General features: G+C 47.8%; 2 protein-coding genes across 2 annotated transcripts in view; one reads left to right on the forward strand and one right to left on the reverse strand.

Moving 5' to 3' along the window:
- Positions 1–4092, forward strand: part of LOC137445776 (uncharacterized) — a 41552-nt gene extending 37460 nt beyond the window's left edge. The window contains exon 8 of the mRNA XM_068147767.1: positions 2626–4092. Within this exon, the coding sequence (XP_068003868.1) occupies positions 2626–3186 (561 nt within the window). The 3' untranslated portion in view covers positions 3187–4092. The remainder of the gene's footprint in view (positions 1–2625) is intronic.
- Positions 4093–12299: 8207 nt separating this feature from the next.
- On the reverse strand, positions 12300–17345 carry TMEM200C (transmembrane protein 200C). Its single transcript, XM_068147590.1, has 2 exons — positions 16990–17345; positions 12300–14358 (listed from the first exon to the last, which is right to left on the reverse strand). The coding sequence occupies exon 2, from the start codon at positions 14313–14315 to the stop codon at positions 12684–12686; it is 1632 nt and encodes a 543-aa protein (XP_068003691.1). The 5' UTR covers positions 14316–14358; positions 16990–17345; the 3' UTR covers positions 12300–12683.
- Between the last annotated feature and the right edge of the window lie 1168 nt (positions 17346–18513).

Here is an 18513-nt window from a genome sequence, read left to right on the forward strand (position 1 = left end):
CACAAGAGGTTCTGTAAAACCTGCTCTAGGTGACACTGCTTTAGCAGGGGGTTGGATAAGATGATCTCTAGAGGTCCCTTCCAACCACCAGCATAATGGGATGTAGTTTGCATTGCTACTGAAGAAGCACTGTGTGGTGTTTGCTGATCAAGTTCGTAGTCTGCAGTGTGCCCCTGGCATAAACCTGGCAGGCTCTTCAGGTTTTCTGCTTTTCCAATGAGCCTAAAAAGGAAGAATTCAACTCTTAAGATCAACCCCAGTGTCTCTCTGCAATAAGACTTTTGTTGGGGTGGTTTGTTGACCTACAATGCTGGCTGCTGCCTGTGCTCACCTACACTGGAGTGAAGTGGGGATCAAAGATCTCCATGCTGAAGTGGGAAATGTTTGTTCTTGGAGTGTTTTTTATGCTGCTCTAAGCAGTTGCAGTTGGGACAGATCTGCTGTGGTCTTCCCTGGGTGGTGAGACAGCAGCAGTCTTGCAGTCATGGACTTGTATTAAGATATTTGGGGATTTTTTTAATGAAGAGGCAGCCTTAATCCTGACCCTCTTCTTGCTGTCTGATAAGTTATCTTCAATGGCATGACCTCCCTCAAGTTTCCATCCTTCTGCCAAATTACCTAGAAAAGATTCCATGCTCTGTTTCATCAGAATTTGAACCTGGTGACAAAGGTGATCAAAACTAGCCGGGTTCTGATTGACACATGGGTATCTCCGGAGCACAGGAGAACATGTGCAGCTTGTTTTGCTCAGCTTTGCAGTGCTTTTGGTCATCAGGAGCAGCACTGCCTTATGGTTTCATGTCTTTGGTAGCGGAGCTATTGCTATCTGGTTTCCTCCAAGTGACTCTGGATGTTCTGGACATCATAGAATATAATCACAGCTGTTTTGGTTGAAAGAGACTTTTAAGATCAAATCCATCTGAGCACTGCCACAACATGCCATAACCATAAACCATGTCACTCACATACATGTCTTTGAAACCCCTCCAGGGATGGGGATTCCACCAGTGCCCTGGGCAGCCTGTTCCAGGGCTTGACAACCCTTTTGGGAAAGGAATCCTCTTGCAATCTCCACCCTGTGTGTGTCCTTCTGCCTAAAAGGTCTGTCATTACAAGGAAGGAAGCTTGTATAGAGACTTTGGGGTTGTTTTTAATTGTGCATTTTGAGCAGGGTGACCAAACCAACTGAGACCTTTCTGAGGCAATGTGTACTATAAGGGTCTCCTTGGAGCCTTGTTAGCTCACTTGCTCATTAGGTTAAGAGAAGGTGGAGATGATTCCCTGTTGCATAGTGATTTATCTCCTCTTTTTTCCATGTGTGCCTCTGTCAGATGTGGTTTGCTATGTGCTAAATTCTTTGTGGGAGTCCTTTAAACTGACAGCTGAGCTAAAGCCCTATGGACTATGGAGTTGTTGGGGTGCTCACCCATCCCTCATGACACCCATACAAGGAACCCAGGGGGAAGACTGCTAAGAAATTACTAAGTGTCTGATTTTAAGTCTTGATAGCCCTAAATTATCATTTAAGGCCAGGGCAAGTGTAGAATCCTTCACCTGAGGAAAAATAACCCCCTGCACCAGTACAGTAAGGTGCTGACCTGCTGGAAAGCTGTCTTGTGGAGAAAGAACTGGGAGTGCTGGTGGACAACAAGTTCACCATAAGCAGTGTGCTCTCAGGGAAAAGAAAGCTAATGGTGTCCTGGGATGCATCAAAAAGAGCATCTAGCAGGTTGAGGGAGGTCATGCCTCTGCTTTACTCTGTCCTAGTGAGGCCACATCTGGAGCACTGGGCCCTTTTCTGGGCTCCCCAGGTCAAGAGGGACAGGGAACTACTGGAAAGAGTCCAAAGATGCTGAATGGACTGCAGGATGTCTGTGAGGAGGGAAGACTGACACATCTGGGGCTGTTGAGTCTAGAGAAGAGTAGCCTAAAAGGGAATCTTCTGAATGCTCAGCAGGAGCTAAAGGGTGGGGAGTAAGAGAAGAGGTCCAGATTTTTGTCAGTGGTGCCCAGTGACAGGACAAAGGTCAGCTGGTACAAACTGGACCCCAGGAGGTTCTGTGTGAACATGAGGAAAATGTCTCCTGGTAAGGTGTTGGAGCCCTGGAGCAGGCTGCCCAGAGATTACAGCTACCTCTTTTGCAATAATCAATGAACATGTTTAAAAATAATTATCACAGAACCCCAGTGTGGTGAGGATTGGAAGACACCTCTGCAGATCACCTAGCGCAACCCCCACTGCTAAACTAGGGTCACCCATAGCAGTTTTCCCAGGACCATAATGTCCAGGTGTGTTTGGAGACTCCACAGTCTCTCTATGAGCTTCAAAGGCTCTGGCACCTTTAAAGTGATGAGGTTTCCCCCCATGTTCAGGGGGAGCCTCCTGGGTTCCTGTCCGTGCCTGTTGCTGCTTGTCCTGTTGCTGGGTACCACTGGAAAAAATAATTCTTCTCATTATCAACTGAAATACTATCAAATAAAGTTGATATTCATGGAATCATCGAATCACTGGGATCCTGGGGACGGGGAAGTATTTTCTTTGCCATGTTCTGTTCTTCTACATTTCCCAAATGCATGATTTTGATGTGTGTATTTATGATGTCATGTTGATCTTTCAATATTTAGGGCTACAGAAAAATTTGTTCTGACCTGTATAAAGAGTTTGCAGACAGCTACTTTGGCACAGAGGTCTTCAGCCGAATGGATCTTTGTGCCATGAAGAAGAAGAGGCAGGAATCTGGTTACTATTATTGTGAGTGCTCAATCCACGTGGGCTCCACTGGTATGAAAAAGGATGAAGAGCAAGAAATGCAGACAGATGTGGGAGAAACATTCACTGGAGACCTTCCACACAGTCCTGCAAAGGCTGAAACAGGAGCAACTGCTGCAAGCCCTAAACTCACCTCACATTTGGTAGTAGCTGATAATAAACCATCTGAAAATATTGCTGAGGCTTCAACTGCGAGTGAAGAAATCAATGAGGTGAAGGGACAGCCTGAAGCTACAGCTGGGATTTCTCATGCAGCTGGGGAGATCTGCTCCCAGTCAGTACTTGGTCTGCTGCCAGCAAGTTCAGATGTGCTGAAAAGTGTGGAGAAAGAAGAAGAAGAAATGAGAGCAGATGGCAGCTTACAGAAAACTGAAGCCACAGAGCATGCATCTGATCAGGCACCACATTCAGGATAAAGATGTGGCAGTCCTTGGTGACCTGCACCCATGCTTGATGATAGTGTAGAAGGCAACCACAGCAGTGTCGAGGTGTGGATGGTGATTTTGGGTGCAAAAGCATCCTTTTAGGAGAGTGACAAAGCAAAGTAGGCCAAAAATCTGAGGGTTAACCACATTGACTCCTGTAATGGTGAAATAGCTGTGTAAAAACAAGAACCTACCATAGAGGTGTGTCAGCAGATGCACTCTGCAGATAAATGAGCCCTGTTTTGCAGGAGCAGGCTCTTCAGAAGCCACACATCGATACCAAAGTTGTTGCCAGGCATTTCTGGTGCCTAAAAGCACAATTCTACCTTTGCTGCATTTCTTCTCAGCCCTGATTCTGCTCCGTCCTTTGCCTACTTGCCTTCTCTACGTTCTGCCTGAAAAGACCTCTTCATGCCTAATTTGCACAGCTGCTCCAAGTGAAAACTCCAAACCATGACTCCAACACCATCGTCTGTTGCACATCCACAAATGGTAGGGGAATTTAGTTAACATACTTCTGTGAGATGTGCTATGTTGTTTGGTTGGTTTGGGGGGATTTTTGTTTGATTAGTAGCTCTGTAATGAGAACTATTTTTGGTTGACTTATGGAAATGGTATTTTGGGAATAAAATCGAGGTGTAATGTTCAATTTTGTTTAGATGAAGAAGAATGAATTTTTTTTTTTGTTGCAAAACGGCTGGAGGAAACGGGGCACAACACCCTCAGGTGAAGTAGTGTTGTAGCCTCACTTGTGTGTATGAATTAGTAAAGAACAAAAATAAACCAGAAAAATGTTAATTTCTGGGGAGATTTGGAGTTTTGAGTCACTGTGGGGGCTGCAGTTTCCTTACTGAAGCCAAGGAGCTGAGCTGTGGCCTCTCCGTCCAATCTCGAGGGGTGGGGAAAGGGTTTTCTCTGCAGAGCTGCTGAAACCAGAAGATGGCACTACTGGAAAAACAGCTGCGACTGGGAAGGGATCCTGCTGCCTCCAAGTCTTCAACGCTCACAGCAGGCTTGGGAGACATCTATATTGAGGGCGATAAATCAGGAGAAAGGCACTGGGGCACTTGGAAAATGCCTTATTTTTCTGTTCTGCCCCAATTGCTCCTTGAAAAGCAGCATTTAGCTTTCTTTACAACTCCATTTTTACCTTGAAGAAATGTGAATTTCTGAAGTGTGATCAGGTTGCCCTTCTTTCTCCCTCAAAATTTGGGAACATTAATTATATGGGAATTTGTTTCCTGATGTGGCATGTGGGCAGGATGCACTTGGTTAAAGGAACATCAAGGTCCTGGAAGCCTGCTCAGCTGCTTAGGAAGCTTAAAACCTCAAATCCTGTATTTATGTCCTTTTCATAAGGAGGGGGAAGCCAGCCCCTGTGCAGAAGGAAAGGGAAGGCTCTGCATTTAATGAACTCGTTTTGTCCTCAGCTCCAGGGTTGTATCCCTTGTGTGGTAGTACTTGGCAGAGTGTTTGTTTGTATCACTCCACTCATGGCTGTGGACTTTCAAAGGGTTGTCCCTAAATGGTCTTCTGCATGCTAATTTGAGTAATTCCTAGTTTCTCAGGGGGCTTTAACAAGCACCTGAATTGTCGAAGGGAGAGGAAGACGTTCAGGTTGACTTAGGGGAGCAGTTAAGAGTGAAATTTCTGGAGAGCATGTGTGTGCCAGCAAGTTCTGGGTGAATTTCCCTTAAAAATAAAGTAGTTTTGCTTTAAGTTAACTTTGCTTCCTCAGTGAATCCTAATGATTTCTTCATCCACAAAAAAGGACCAGTAGTGTCGTTCAACTGAAGTGGATTCAGTAGCCTAGGATGAAGCACGAGTTACAACAAGCTGTGTTTTCTCCTCCATGGAAATGTTAATTATCTTTTTATAGACAGATGGCACTGGAGTGTAGCAAATGTGTGGTGATCCTGTGCTTGTGAATTATTTGGTGTGTGGTTTGGTGTTGGTGTTGTTTTCCCCCCCCCCCCCCCCCTACATGTGTACAGGTTCCAATTTGTTGGATTCTGGTTCAGGATTATTGTGATGATTGGAAGGCAATTAATTTTGCTTATCTTGGGAGGCTTGTGTGCTTGGTTTGGTAAATTAAGTTAAAATACTTGAGTTGTATCACTGTGATTTAATCTTGACAAGTTGGATTAGTGCTTAAACCCCCAAAATCTACTAAATACAACCTTCAGCTCTTTAGTCTCTAATGACAACTGAGTCCAAACAAGCTTCTAGAGTGCTGATCAAATCAGAGCTGCTTTATGGCGGGGAACAGAAAATAGGTTTTGGGGTTTGGTGCTGTTTTAGCCATGGGGATTCATGGGTTTTGTTCCCTGGTGGCTTTTGATTTGAATTAATTGAAATATGTTTGATTAGGCACTTCTGATGTGAGCAGAGCAGGTGCAAGTCAGCTTCTGAAACGAAAAATAACTTCAGACTGCTGGAGCAGTTTAATTGTCCTTCTTTGAGTACTAAAGGGGAATTACACTCTGAGGTCTAGGCTCAGAAGTGAGTTTGAGTTATTCTTTGATCCCTGCATTTGCTGTTCTTTTTCTATGATCATTTTCCCCTTTATGGTCTCTAATTTACCTATTTCCCCCTCCCCCCCACTTTGAGTAATTTCTTTTTGTATGCACTGCTAGTTTATGTAGAAGATAAATGCAATGTGCTAATTTCTTCTAGCTGAATGTAGCTTAATGTAACTTCAGTTATTGAAACTGGTACCATGTTGGGGTGGGAGAGAACTTGCATTACATCCCCACTAGTTCTGATTTTCTTTTTGTTTTCTCCTCTTTTGGAAAGAAAAATTAAACACTGACTTGCTCTGCAACAATGACTATTTTTCAAGTTATTTGAGAGGAGACCTTGACAACAGCATCTCCCCACTTCTTGGCTGGCTTTAATCAGAAGTTTCTTAAGCTAGATATTCTAATAATCAAGATCCAAAAGCCAAAGGCAGGAGGGTACTGTAAGCGTATTGCCCTGAATAACCTGATACTGGTTGCTGTTGTGTGCTAAGCATCAGATGGACCCTTGCCACCTTAAGAGCTGGAGCAGTTCTTGCTTCTGAGTGTTATGTGTAGGAGGCTATTTTGGCAAGAGCCCACTACACAAAGATCATAGTGGTTAGTCCAGCTGGCTTTCCCTTACCAGTCCTGCTCTTTCTACATATGAAGAAGAGGGCAGGTAAGCCTTCTCATTTACCTATATTTCATGTCAGGATGATGCCAGCATCTTCTGTCAAGCCATCACGAAAGGCTGTAGCTTCAGGTTTGACTTCTATTGTCACAGGAGAAAGTTTTTCACAGAGTTGTTAGGGCATTGGAATGGGCTGCTGAGGGAGGTGGTGGAGTCACCATCCCTGGAGGTGTTCAAGAGGGGATTGGACGTAGCACTAGGTGCCATGGTCTAGTAATCATGAGGTCTTGGGTGACAGGTTAGACTTCATGGTCTTTGAGGTCTTTTCCAACCTTCTTGATTCTATGATTCTATTCTATAAAGCTGTAGGCAGTTTAAATGCCTCATCCTAAATGCCCTCCTCCCTATGGTGTTCCTCTATATGCAGGTAAAAGGGAATAACCCCTCAATTCCAAACATTTCATAGAATTACAGGATGGTTTGTGTTGGGAGGGAGCTTTTGGGGTCACCTAGTCCAACCCCCCTGCAATCAGCAGGGATATCCGCACCTAGAGCAGGTTGCTCAGAGGTCCAAACAACAGGACCAGGAATGGGTCCAGGGATGGAGCATCTCCTAATGATCTGGGCAACCTGAGCCAGGGTTTCACTACCATTTAATCACCAAAACTTGCCCTGATTATTTTTTTTTATAAACAGAAATAGTAATAATACCAATCCTCTTAAACCAATCTTCTACTTGCCCTTGAAGAAATTTCTTGCACTGTCCCCCACCTTGCATTGTCATCTTGACCCCCAGCTGGAGGGCTGAAGTTGCTTACGGAACTATGGAGTGAATCGTACCCAAACTATGGATTTGCCTCTCACAGGAGAGAAATGAAACACTTTGGTAAAAGAAAAGTAAAGTACATTTAAATAATATTTATTTTTCTTTTTCATTCTGGAGAGTGACTTTTATTTTTTTTAATCTTATAATTAAAACCCTGCTTTTGAGAGCAGCTGAAAGAGTTCTGACAGCTGCTTTCAGAAATAAATTTCAGCACAGAAACTGAAATTGGAAAGAGAGGGAGATTAGCATGTCCCTGTACTTTGCAGAACCATAGATGACCTTTAAAGGTCATCTTATCCAGCCCCCCAATGTCCAGCATTAGTTCAACTTTTATACTGATGAATGAGGAGAAAATGGTGTTGAATAAGCATAAACTAGTGACACAGTCACTAAATGGCCATGGTGGCCTAAGGTTGGACTTGATAATCTTGGAGGTCTTTTAGAAACAAGACAATTCTCTGATTCTAAACGCAGCAGGGAGCTGTGATCACACTAGGTTTCTAATACATTAAGTTTATGGGAACCCCAGCGTGGAAGAGGTTAGAAGGGACCTCTGGAGATCTAGTCCAACCCTGCTCTGAGAGCAGTTATCCACTGCAGATTGCTCAGGCTTGCATCAAAGTGGATTTGGAATCTCTCCAGATAAGGAAACTCTGCTACCTCAAAAGTGAACTTACCTCTTTCTGAGGGAAAGAAGCTGCTCAGCTCTACTTGTGAGAAGTGAACTGGAGGCAAAATCCTGTTGAGGGTTTTCCACAGTAAATTCTCTTTAGGTAGAGCCTTGTCTGACCTGACCATGACTGTTTCCAGGGGTAGAACATCTGCTACATCTCTGGGCAACTTGGACTAGTGTCTCATCACCCTCATGTTAAAATTCTTAACTCCAGTCTCTCCCCTCTTTTAGTTTAAAACCATCACCCATTGTCCTCACCTTCTGAGGTGTTGCTATTTTCATGGGCTGCAGGTGGGCTCCTTGGTGTCACCTTCAGTTACTGCTTGGGTTTTCTCCTTTTTGGGGGGTAATTTGGAGTGGGTTCAGCCTAACCTCCCCATTCAAACAACTGATTACCGCACTTATGCCTTTAAATCACTGCTGTGATGAGCCCAGTGTTCTCCTTATTACCTTCTCCCTCTAGGAGACCTGTTTTACCCCCCAGTGCATATGTTCCTCCATGTGTTGTACTAGAATTTCATCACTCAGTTTCAGTTCTTTGGGCTCTTCTGAAGAAATGTAGCCTAGTTGGGCATAAACATGACCATTTCTATACACTTTGGGGCTGCAGTGTGGAGACTTGAGCAAGTTCAATGCTGTGACAGAACAACTGCTTTAAACAAAAGCTTACTACTTTCTAGCCCTTGAAAGAGGAGAGAAAGAGCAATTCCCAGCATTCTTCATGATAGAACAAGACCTCTGAATGCTTCTGTATTTCAAAATGGCAAAAGCAATGCATAAATTGCTATTTTTGAGCCACAAAGGCCAAAACCTCCCTCTATCCCTCAAAAGCATGGACCTTTTAAGAGGGGGCTGCACACTGAATATTTCTCACAGTTACTGTGTGTCACAAAAATAACCAATCAACTCATGGGGTAGAAAAGGAGAAAGAGAAACTTCTTTGGTGCAAGGTTGCTGGAGTCCTGGAGAGATTCCAAACCCAGCTGGACATTGTGATCCTTGGCAACCTGCTGTGGGTGACCCTGCTTTAACCAGAGGGTTGGACTAGATGATCTCCCAAGGTCCCTTCTAACCCCCACCATGCTGGGATTAGACAACACAGCATCATCATATGGATCATTTATCAGCAGGAGTTTACAATGGATGTATCACTTGCTGAGGCCACTTGAGCTGCCTCCTGACTGCAACCTTTCCCATCCTCCCCACATTGCTCTGTCTGTGTGTGAAAGATGAAATGGTTGAGGAACATCTAAAGATATTCAGGGCTAATCTTGGGTTTTGCTGCAGTTTAAAGGCATTCCAACTGCTCAGAGGAATCCACAACCCATTTTAAAATAGTTTGAGGAATTTATGCATAAATTTCCTGTTTTGACATCTTGAAGCTACCCAAGTATCAGGATTTCTGAACTCCATTAGGGGGAAAGTTCCACTTCTGGTAAAAGAGAGAATTGTTAAAGTGGCAGTTATGAATAAAAGAACTATTGTTGACCCAAATTTGATTCCTGTCTCCCACCAAATTATTTCTTTAGGCTGGGATTAAACAAAATGCTTCTCTATTCACTTTCTTTACCAGTTTTACTGAAAAACTTGAGAGTCGAGAAATCATTTTGGTTGGAAAAGACCTTTAAGATCATCAAGTGCACTGATTCTCTAACTCTACCAAGGCTGGTGCTAAACCATGTCCCTCAGCACCATCTCTATGTCTCTTTTAAACACCTCCAGGGATGGGGATTCCATCATCTCCATGGGGAGCTTTGTTGCAGTGTCTGAGAACACTTTCAGTCAAGAAGTTTTTCCTAATGTCCAACCTAAGCCTCCCCTGGTGCAACTTAAGGCCATTTGCTCTTATCCTATCACTTATCCTATTTCCCCTTGCCCCTATTTTTTTTCCTGTGGCATCAGAATTACCTAAAATGTATTTGCTTGAATTGCCAAGGAGATTTATCCCTGGTTATAAATTAAACCAAGATGTTCCACAGATCATTTTGGATCCACACCTAGTACAATGTCCTGGAAAAGTCTGCCATCAAGAAATGTTGTTGCATGTATGAGGATTAATTCAACCGGTTGCTGATTGATCAGACAGCATAAAATATTTGAAGTGAGGGCTAGACCAATTTGTGGGTGAAATGAAAGACACATTAAATGTTATCTTAATATTGCTTTACAATTTAATTACTTTGTGTGTGTGAGCTTTCTTCAACTCCAGGCCCCATGGCTGCCCTGGATTTGTGGTGGGTAGAATCACAGTCAAAGAACTTAAAGGTCATATAGTCCAAGCACCCTGCAGTCAGCAGTGACACCTGCCACTGGAACAGGTTGCTCAAGGCTCCAAACAAGCTGACCTGGAATGGTTCCAAAGATGGGGCATCTCCCACCACTCTGGCCAACCGAGGCCAGTGTCTCACCAACCTCAGTGTAGGGAAGAGCAGAGTGAGAGGAGATCTTCTCAATGCTGATTAATATCTTGTATAATAGGATGAGAGGGAGCAGCTTTAAGCTGGAAGAGGGTAGACTGGCTAGTAGGAAGAAATTCTTTACAGTGAGGGTGGTGAGACACTGAAACAAGTTTCCCAGGGAGGTTGTGGATGTCCCCTCCATGGAAGTGTTCAAGGCCAGGATAGATGGGCCCTTAAGCAACCAGATCTAGTAGGATGTGTCCCTGCCCATGGCAGGGGGGTTGGAACTAGCTGATGCAACCCAAACCAGTCTGTGAGGGAGGGGAGCAAGAGGATGAGGCCAGATTCTTCATTGCTGTCCAACGGCAGGGCAAGGGACAACAGCCACAAACTGAATCCAGGAACTTCCATGTGAGGATTAGGAGAAACTTCTTTGCTGTGAGGGTGCTGGAGCCTTGGAGCAGGCTGAGCAGAGAGGTTGTGAAGCCCCCTTCTCTGGGGAGATTCCAAACTCGCCTGGACATTGTGAACTGAACAAACCTGCTGTGGGTGACTCTGCTTTAGCAGGGAGGTTGGCCTGAATGACCTCCAGAGGTCCCTTCCAACCCCTACCATGCTGGGATTCTGTGATTTAAAAACACGAAACCCTAAGAAGAAAATGTTAATTGCAACAGAAAGCCTCTTGCCTGCCTACACGTTGTGGTTGTTTAATGTCGATTTGTCTTCCCCTAGCAGTGAAATGCCACATCCATATTTAAAAATCTGAAGTATTGACAAAATCTTCCGAGCACATAAAGCTGTTTGAGCAAAAATAAGAGAGCGTCTGCCGTGCTGCAGCTACCAAAATGAAACAGCTCATCGATCTACCCCCAAAAAAATATCTGCCTACGGAACAGGGCACTCTGCAGCCGGCAGGAAACCTGCTGCTGTTCTCAGGCAGGGAGAAATCCTCACCACGAAATCTCTGCTGACTTCAGCAGGGCCAGCTGCTGGGAGACTGACAGGGTGATCATTAGGCTTTTAAATTAAGTTGATGCACGCGAATTCATGAATAGGAGCTGTGACAGCAGAGAGGTTTAACGAAAGGCTTACAAGGGAAGCCAAAAATCCAGAAGGAACAGGCTGCAGGTGCAAGATTAATGTGTTCTTCATAAAAAAGAAATATCCAATTTTAATAGGTCAAACCTTCAAACCATTATTTTTTCCTCAGCATGTCCAAAACCTCATCATCTGTCAGTACTGTTAGAAGCAGAGAAAGAACCTGCTGATTGGATCATAGAATTGTTTTGGTGGGAAAAGAACTCCCAAGATCAGCTCCAGCCTTCAATCTAAGACCACCATAGCCATTAAACCATGCCCCAAAGTGCCGTGCCCACACGTTTCATCAACGCCTCCAGGGACAGTGACTCCAGCACCTCCCCAGGTAGTCTATTCTAACGCCTGACCAAAGTGCAAATATTAGAATAGAATAGAATTAACTAGGTTGGAAAAGACAAGCGTGCTTTCTCAGGGGCTTGAGCCATTATTTATGGTGGAAGGACTCCTAAATGATTAATTACCCACTTAAAAGCAACCTTTTGGCCTCACATAATCTCTATAATCTTCCAGATGTTAAAACCAAACTCAAAGTTTCTGCTGTCTGTACTTACTTACCAGAAGAAAGGGCTGGGTGTTTTTTTTGTTGTGTGTGGCAGTTTTGCTTGTAAATGTTTTATTAGATAAAAAAAATAAAATAAAATAACTTTTTAATGCTATTAGTGGATACATGTGTAACAATACTTAACGAAGTATCAGGTTGTAGGTGGGATTTTTGGGTTCAGGAGTGTCATGGTTGCAACTAAACAGTCAGAGCTCTGTTCTGCTCCAGTCTCTTCTCAGTGGACATCTTTTGTTTGGTTTTTTTTTGTTTGTTTTCCCCTCCCCAGGATTTAGACAAACTCATTCTTTGTCAAGGTGCGTCATCCTTAAGGCCTTGCAAACGTTGTAGTGATTGAACCAAAACAAAGAGCGAGCTCAGCTTTCTTGACCTGAAGACCACGCTGCTCCTCAAGCTTCCAAAGGTGCCTTGCATTGGTTTGGGTTTTTTTCAAGCAGTTGGTGGCAAATCAGCAAGAAAGAAATCAGAGGAGAAGAACTTGGGCACTTGGAAAATCAAACCAGTAAAGTGCACAGTTAAGACTGTCCAAAATCATATTAATCTGATCCCAAGAACTTGCTGGATTGTGGATATTTAATACAATTTTGGCTTGCCTGGAATGTAACCGTCACGCTTGGACAGGAAAGGATTTTCTTTTTCTCTTCCTGAAGTCATCTGCAGGACTGATGGAATTCAATTCTCAGGGGCAACATACTGCATCTCTTTGGATATTAATCAGCTTCCTAAGTCCACAAGGAGATGGGGAAGGTGTGTGTTGGGGGGAAGGTGTGGGGGGCTGCAAGGTGTCCCTGTGCCTTTTGTTTAGATGCCAGTACTCTCCAGCTCCCCGTCCTCCAGCTCGAACACGGCATGTGACCTAGAAATCATAAAGAGTTTCTGTTTATTTGTGTACTGTCTTTTCTGGGATTGCTCCCCTCTTTGTTCTCTGTTGGTAGACTCGAGGGAGTCCATCTTCTCAAGTGATTCCTCCTCACAGTCCTGGGTTTTACTGGCTGGGGTATTGGCAACTGACTCCAAGGAGGTGCCTGCCTCCTCCAGGTGGCTGTAGCCCTTATTGCTGCTGGAAGGCTTAGACTGGGAGCTCTGGGAGTCTGTCCTGGCGATGGCAGGAGGCGTTGACGGAGGTGACCCTTCGAGATCCAGAGATTTGGAGTAGCTAGAAGATGCCTTTACCAAGAAGCCAGAGTCCAGACCCCTGTCAACAGCTGGGGAGCAATGTGGCTCAGGGAAAAGGGGACGCTTGGCATCAGGCAAGCAGCTGGTGCTCTGCCGCCTGAGGATCAGCCTGTGCCTTCTTAACCCACAGCCTCCCTCCATGTGCCCGCTGCTGAGGTTGGTCAAGCTCAGTTCAAACTCACCCCGTGGGATCTCCCGGGCTCCTTTCTCCCCAGGAGGCCTCCGCCAGCCTCCTCCATTGCTTGGTGCCAAGGGCAGGAGGGCAAAAGCACTCAGCGAAGAGCCAACGATGGAGCTGGTTGTGCTGCGCCGGTCCCAGCTCTCCGGTGGGCTACAAGGTGGGCTGGTGACAGCACGGGCCGCACGCTCCTGGTAGATGCTGTACACAGCCTCGGCCAGGCTGGGTGGCTGTGGTGGGATGCAGAAGGAGGAACGCCGTGGTGGGGACGCCAGGTCCGGTGGGGAAAGGGAGACACCAAGTCCTGGTGGCCAGGAGCTCTTGGCCAGCATGGCTGCAGCACCCAGGCCTTCCCCACCGGGTTTGAGCTCCAGGCCCCGGGACTGCATGTAGTTGACAAAGCCATTGAGAGGGGCCGAGGCTGGGGTGCCTCTGTCCTTGGCCCGCAGGCTGTGGGCATCGATGACGGTGGAGTAGAGGTCACGCAGGTTGATGATCTTGGTCTTCTTGTCGCGGTTCTCGTGCAACACCGCGTTGGCGCAGATGAACAGGAAAATGCCGATGCCCATGATGAGAGGCCCCAGCACCTTCAGCTTGTCTGAGTGCAAGTAGCTCGAGAACAGACGGAAAAGGAAACCTGCTGAGGCCTGGGGAGGCGAGGAAGAAGAAGGGGACTGTGAGAATCCCCAGCTCGTAGCAGCAGTAGAGCTATTAGCTCTAGGAGGGCGGTCTGGATGGATTCCTGCTTCTGCTCCTTCCTGGCTCCAGGAGCGGTTCTTGGGGGTGCCACCCTGTGGCGCCAGGTGCCGACCCCTGCTGAAGCTACCTTCTCTGTACACCTGGCTGGGCTTGGGCCAGTAGCCCACCACAGCCAAGGCAATGCCCACCAGCAGCACAAGGATGCCACAGAGGGCAATGAGCCCCGAGATGGAGCACAGCTTGAGCTTGCCTTTCACCACCACCACGTCGTTCTTGCGCTTCTTTTTGGCCTTGCGTTTGCGTTTGGGGACTTGGCTTTGGGGTCGCAAGGGGTCCTGTTTCCTAGCTGAGATCCTCAGGAGGCCTCCAGTGGCGATCATGGCTGGCTACCCAGAGGGCTGCTCCCTACGGCCACTCCAGCTCCTGCAGTGAAAATAAAAGAGGATGAGGACCAGGGGGAGACCTGCAGAACAAAAGGTGTCTCTGCTGCTCCTTGCTTAAACCCCTGCTAGTTAAAATGCTCAACATGAAGGTTGACACCAGCTGTGCTTGCCCACACAGCTCCTGCAGACTGACAGCAGCGCAGCAGCAACATGTCCCACTCTGCTCCTGCCAAACAACCAATTAATTTATTTCCACTACAGCTAAACGATAGAGGAAGTGCTATACAATCATAGAGTCGGTTTTGGTTGGAAGAGACCTCTAAGGTAATCAAGTCCAATCATTAGGCCAGCACTGCCAGGTCACCACTAAATCATGTCCCTCAGCCCCACATCTACACAGCTTTGAAACCCCTTCAGGGATGGGGTCTCCACCACTGCCTTGAGCAGCATGGTCCAGGGCTTGACAACCCTTTTGGGGAAGATTTTTTCCTTCGTGTCCAACATAAACCTCCCATGGTGCAACTGGAGGCTGTTTCCTCTTTTCCTACCAAGACTATCTTGCTGGTGTGAAGAAAATTAATGATCTTGCTGGTCTCAGAAAGAGCTCACAAAGCAATGAAGCTCAGAGGATGCTGAGCCCCACTCTCTAACAAGGTCTGGGTTTACCCTGCACACTGACTGGGATTAGTGATGTCACAAAGGATTTGAAGGAATGGGGGAAATAAAAGCAGGAATATTTGATCTACAGACACTATTTGTTTCATTACACCACTTGCAGATGACTATGGGGAGAGTTAAACACAACATTTGCCTTTTAGAATGAGAGGAAACGGACTGAGATTGTGCCGGGGAGGTTTAGATATTAGGAAAATGTCTTTCCTGGAAGAGTGGCATTGGAACAAGCTGCCTGGGAAGTGGTAGAGACACTGTCCCTTTAAGAAGTGTGTGACACTTTGGGACATTGTTTAATGGCCATGGTGGTCTTAGTTTGAAGGTTGGTCTCAATGAGCTTAGAGGTCTTTTCTAACTGAAATAATTCTATGACTCAAAGGAGTGGGACAGGAATAACTGTGAAATGCACAAGGGTAATATTTTCACACTGGAAAGTGAAACCCTGTGAAAGTTTCATCCTTGATCTGCAATATTACAGACATCCATCTCCTGCCTGCAGTCCAGAGGCACCCCTGGGTTGGGAACATGTGCCATGCTTCAGGTAACTGTTATGTAACGGCAGCCACTTCCTCCCCGCCCCCCAGCAAGGGGAGATGGTGGCTGGCAGGTAGGAGATGACATATCGAGTCAAATCTGATTACAGGAGTAGTGAAGCCTCGTGAGAGTCACCTGGGGAAGTGGCTGCTTGCAGCGGACAGGCAGGGGACTAACACTGAGCATTTATGGCTTTGTTTCAACGGCCCATCGGAGTCATCTCCTGTCCCAGTGATTTGAGCTGCGAAAAAGCAGCGTGAAGGAGATCTTGCAAATTATTTTTCTTTTGGGAGATATTCCTTCATGCTCCTGAGGAGCTCGATCTTCTTCTCCCCCCTTTCCCAGTGTCTAATTATTCCTGCGTGTCACAAAGATCACAGAAGGGTTTGGAAGGGATCTTAAAGATCATCTTGTTCCAATCCCCTTGCCATGGGGAGATAACACTGAATAGAAAATGATGCATAAAGTTCAATTAATTTCAGTGAAAGGTGATTAAATAAGCACCTAACCCCCTCTCCTTCCCCCCTCCCCTCCCTGCAATATATCTTGCTCCTCTTTCCCTTTTCAGCTTTTAAATCTCAACTCATTTCTATCCCCAGATTTGCCACGGATGCAGTGATTTTGCATCCCATATCTATTTTCTCCAGGAAGGGAAGGGTGTTGTCAGCAAGGACATGGTTAAATTACTCTCCCAGGAGCTGCGTGCTCAAAACAAAGAGCAGTCTTCTCCTTCCTAGCACTGAACTATTTAAGTTAAAAAGAAAGAGAAAAAAAGAAAATAAAAAAGCAGCTGCAATTTTTGGTGATGCTAAAGCGGAATTACCCAGCTTTAATTCCCAGTGCTTAATCTTCTTTCTGCTGCCCCGCACCAGGTGCCTCGGAGATGATTTTTATCGGGTTTTGGAGAGGAGAACGAGCTGAAAACTAACACAAAATCAGCTCCGAGGCAGCTTCGCAGTCGGGCAGCGCCTGGCAGTGAGTTTTGGAGACACGAGAACGAGGGTGTGCAGGTGATGGAGAGCAAGGAGGGGGACCGCAATGCCATGAGACACCCCGGGACATGCAGGAGCCACAGCCCGCAGGCTCTGACCGAGATCTCCATCAGCCCCCCGCCGAGCCCGCTCGGCCGTCCACGGTAAAGCCTGAACAGGGTTTAAACAGAGTTAAACGGCCCCGGTGTAACCCTTTCCCACCCACGGACAGCGCTCACCGGGGCAGGGGTCACCAAACCCCGTGGTCGGGAGCTCCACAGACCCGGTGGTTACGGCTGGTTCCACCTGGTACCCCACGGCCAGGCTCAGTCCGGCATCTCCCCGCCGTGGGTGCAGAGCTCGGAGCCCCAGGACTCACTCACCCCACCCTGGGGCGTCGCTGGGACGGAGCCGCAGCTCAAAGATGGCAGCGGGGCGGCTGGAAGTGTCTGTGTGGGCGGGGGGACACACGGGGGATCACCGCGGTCACTTACCGAGGAGAACCGGGGTGAAATCCGCCTTGGAAGCGGCCGAGCCGCCGCGGGGAAGAAACTTTCCGGCCCGACCTGGCATCCCCGCCCCGCCACCGGCCACCCCCACCGCTCCTCACGGCTCCGGCCGGGCTGGCGGCGGGGCTGGGGCGAGCGCCGGACGCCCTCTCGGCCCCACCAGCATCCGCCGCCGCCTCAGGGAATCGGGCGGGAGCGCCGTTCCCTCGCCATGCCGCATCCTTCCCAGCCCAGCCCAGTTCGGCCTGGCCCGGCCCGGCAGAGCCGCTGCCGGTAGCGCGGTGCCGCGGCGGGCGGTGCGCGGCTGGCGGCCGGACTCTGCGCGGTTGCCTAGGCGACGGTGCCCGCGACACAAGCAAATGGCGGCGGGAGGGACGCGGCCGCCTCCCCCCTTACGCCACCTGCGCACCTGCGCCAAGCCACGCCCCAAACCATGACCACGCCCATCCTGGGACCGCACCCACCGACTGACCCCGCCCGCCAGGCGACCCCTCCCTCATAGTCCACGCCCACAGCGCCCTCACCCCTCAGGCTGCATGTGTGCGCCCCTTTACCCCCTGGGCTCCTCTGTCCCCTGTCCCGCAGCTCGTCCCGGCCTGGCACAGCTACGGGACAAGACGGTACGCTGGGCAAGCCTGAGAAGGGCATCCGTGTGAACCTCACGAGGTTCCATAAGGCAGGCCCTGGCACCAGCGCAGGGTGGGTGATGAAGGGATGGAGAAGTATCATAGTGTCATAGTATCAGTCAGGGTTGGAAGGGACCACAAGGATCGTCTAGTTCCAACACCCCTGCCATGGGCAGGGACACCCCACACTAGATCAGGCTAGCCAGAGCCTCATCCAGCCTGGGCTTAAACACCTCCAGGGATGGGGCCTCAACCACCTCCCTGGACAACCCTTTCCAGGGCTTCACCACTTTTATGGTGAAGAACTTCCTCCTCACATCCAGCCTGAATCTCCCCACCTCCAGCTTCATTCCATTCCCCCTAGTCCTATCAATGCCTGATATCCTGAGAAGTCCCTCCCCAACCTTCTTGTAGGCTTGGGGAGACTTGTAGACTTGGGGAGTCTTGTAGACTTGGGGGTGTGGAGCTGCACATGGTTGGACACCCTGGAGATGTTTCAAAGAGTGGAAATGTGGTGCTGAAGGTCATGGCTTAGCGCTAGACTTGGTAGGGTTAGAGAATGGTTGCACTCAATGATCTTAAAGGTCTTTTCAACCAAAATGATTCCGTGGTTCAATGACCTGGCAACACATGCTCATAGTGCAGAAGCCAACTGTGTCCTGGGCTGCATCCCCAGCAGCGTGGGCAGGGGATTCTTCCCCTCTGCTCCACTTTGCTGAGACCGTACCTGCAGTGCTGGCTCCGTCTTCGGAGTTCTCAGCACAAGAGACATGGGCCTGTTGGAGAGGGGCCAGAGGAAGTCGCAGAAATGATCAGGGGGCTGGAAACCCTCTGCTCCACAGTGTTGGAGTTGTTCAGCCTGGAGAAGAGCTGGCTGCAGGAA

The sequence above is a fragment of the Melanerpes formicivorus genome, unplaced genomic scaffold (assembly GCF_026170545.1).
Source record: "Melanerpes formicivorus ecotype bairdi unplaced genomic scaffold, bMelFor1.0.p_v2 SCAF_15, whole genome shotgun sequence".
Taxonomy (NCBI): domain Eukaryota; kingdom Metazoa; phylum Chordata; class Aves; order Piciformes; family Picidae; genus Melanerpes; species Melanerpes formicivorus.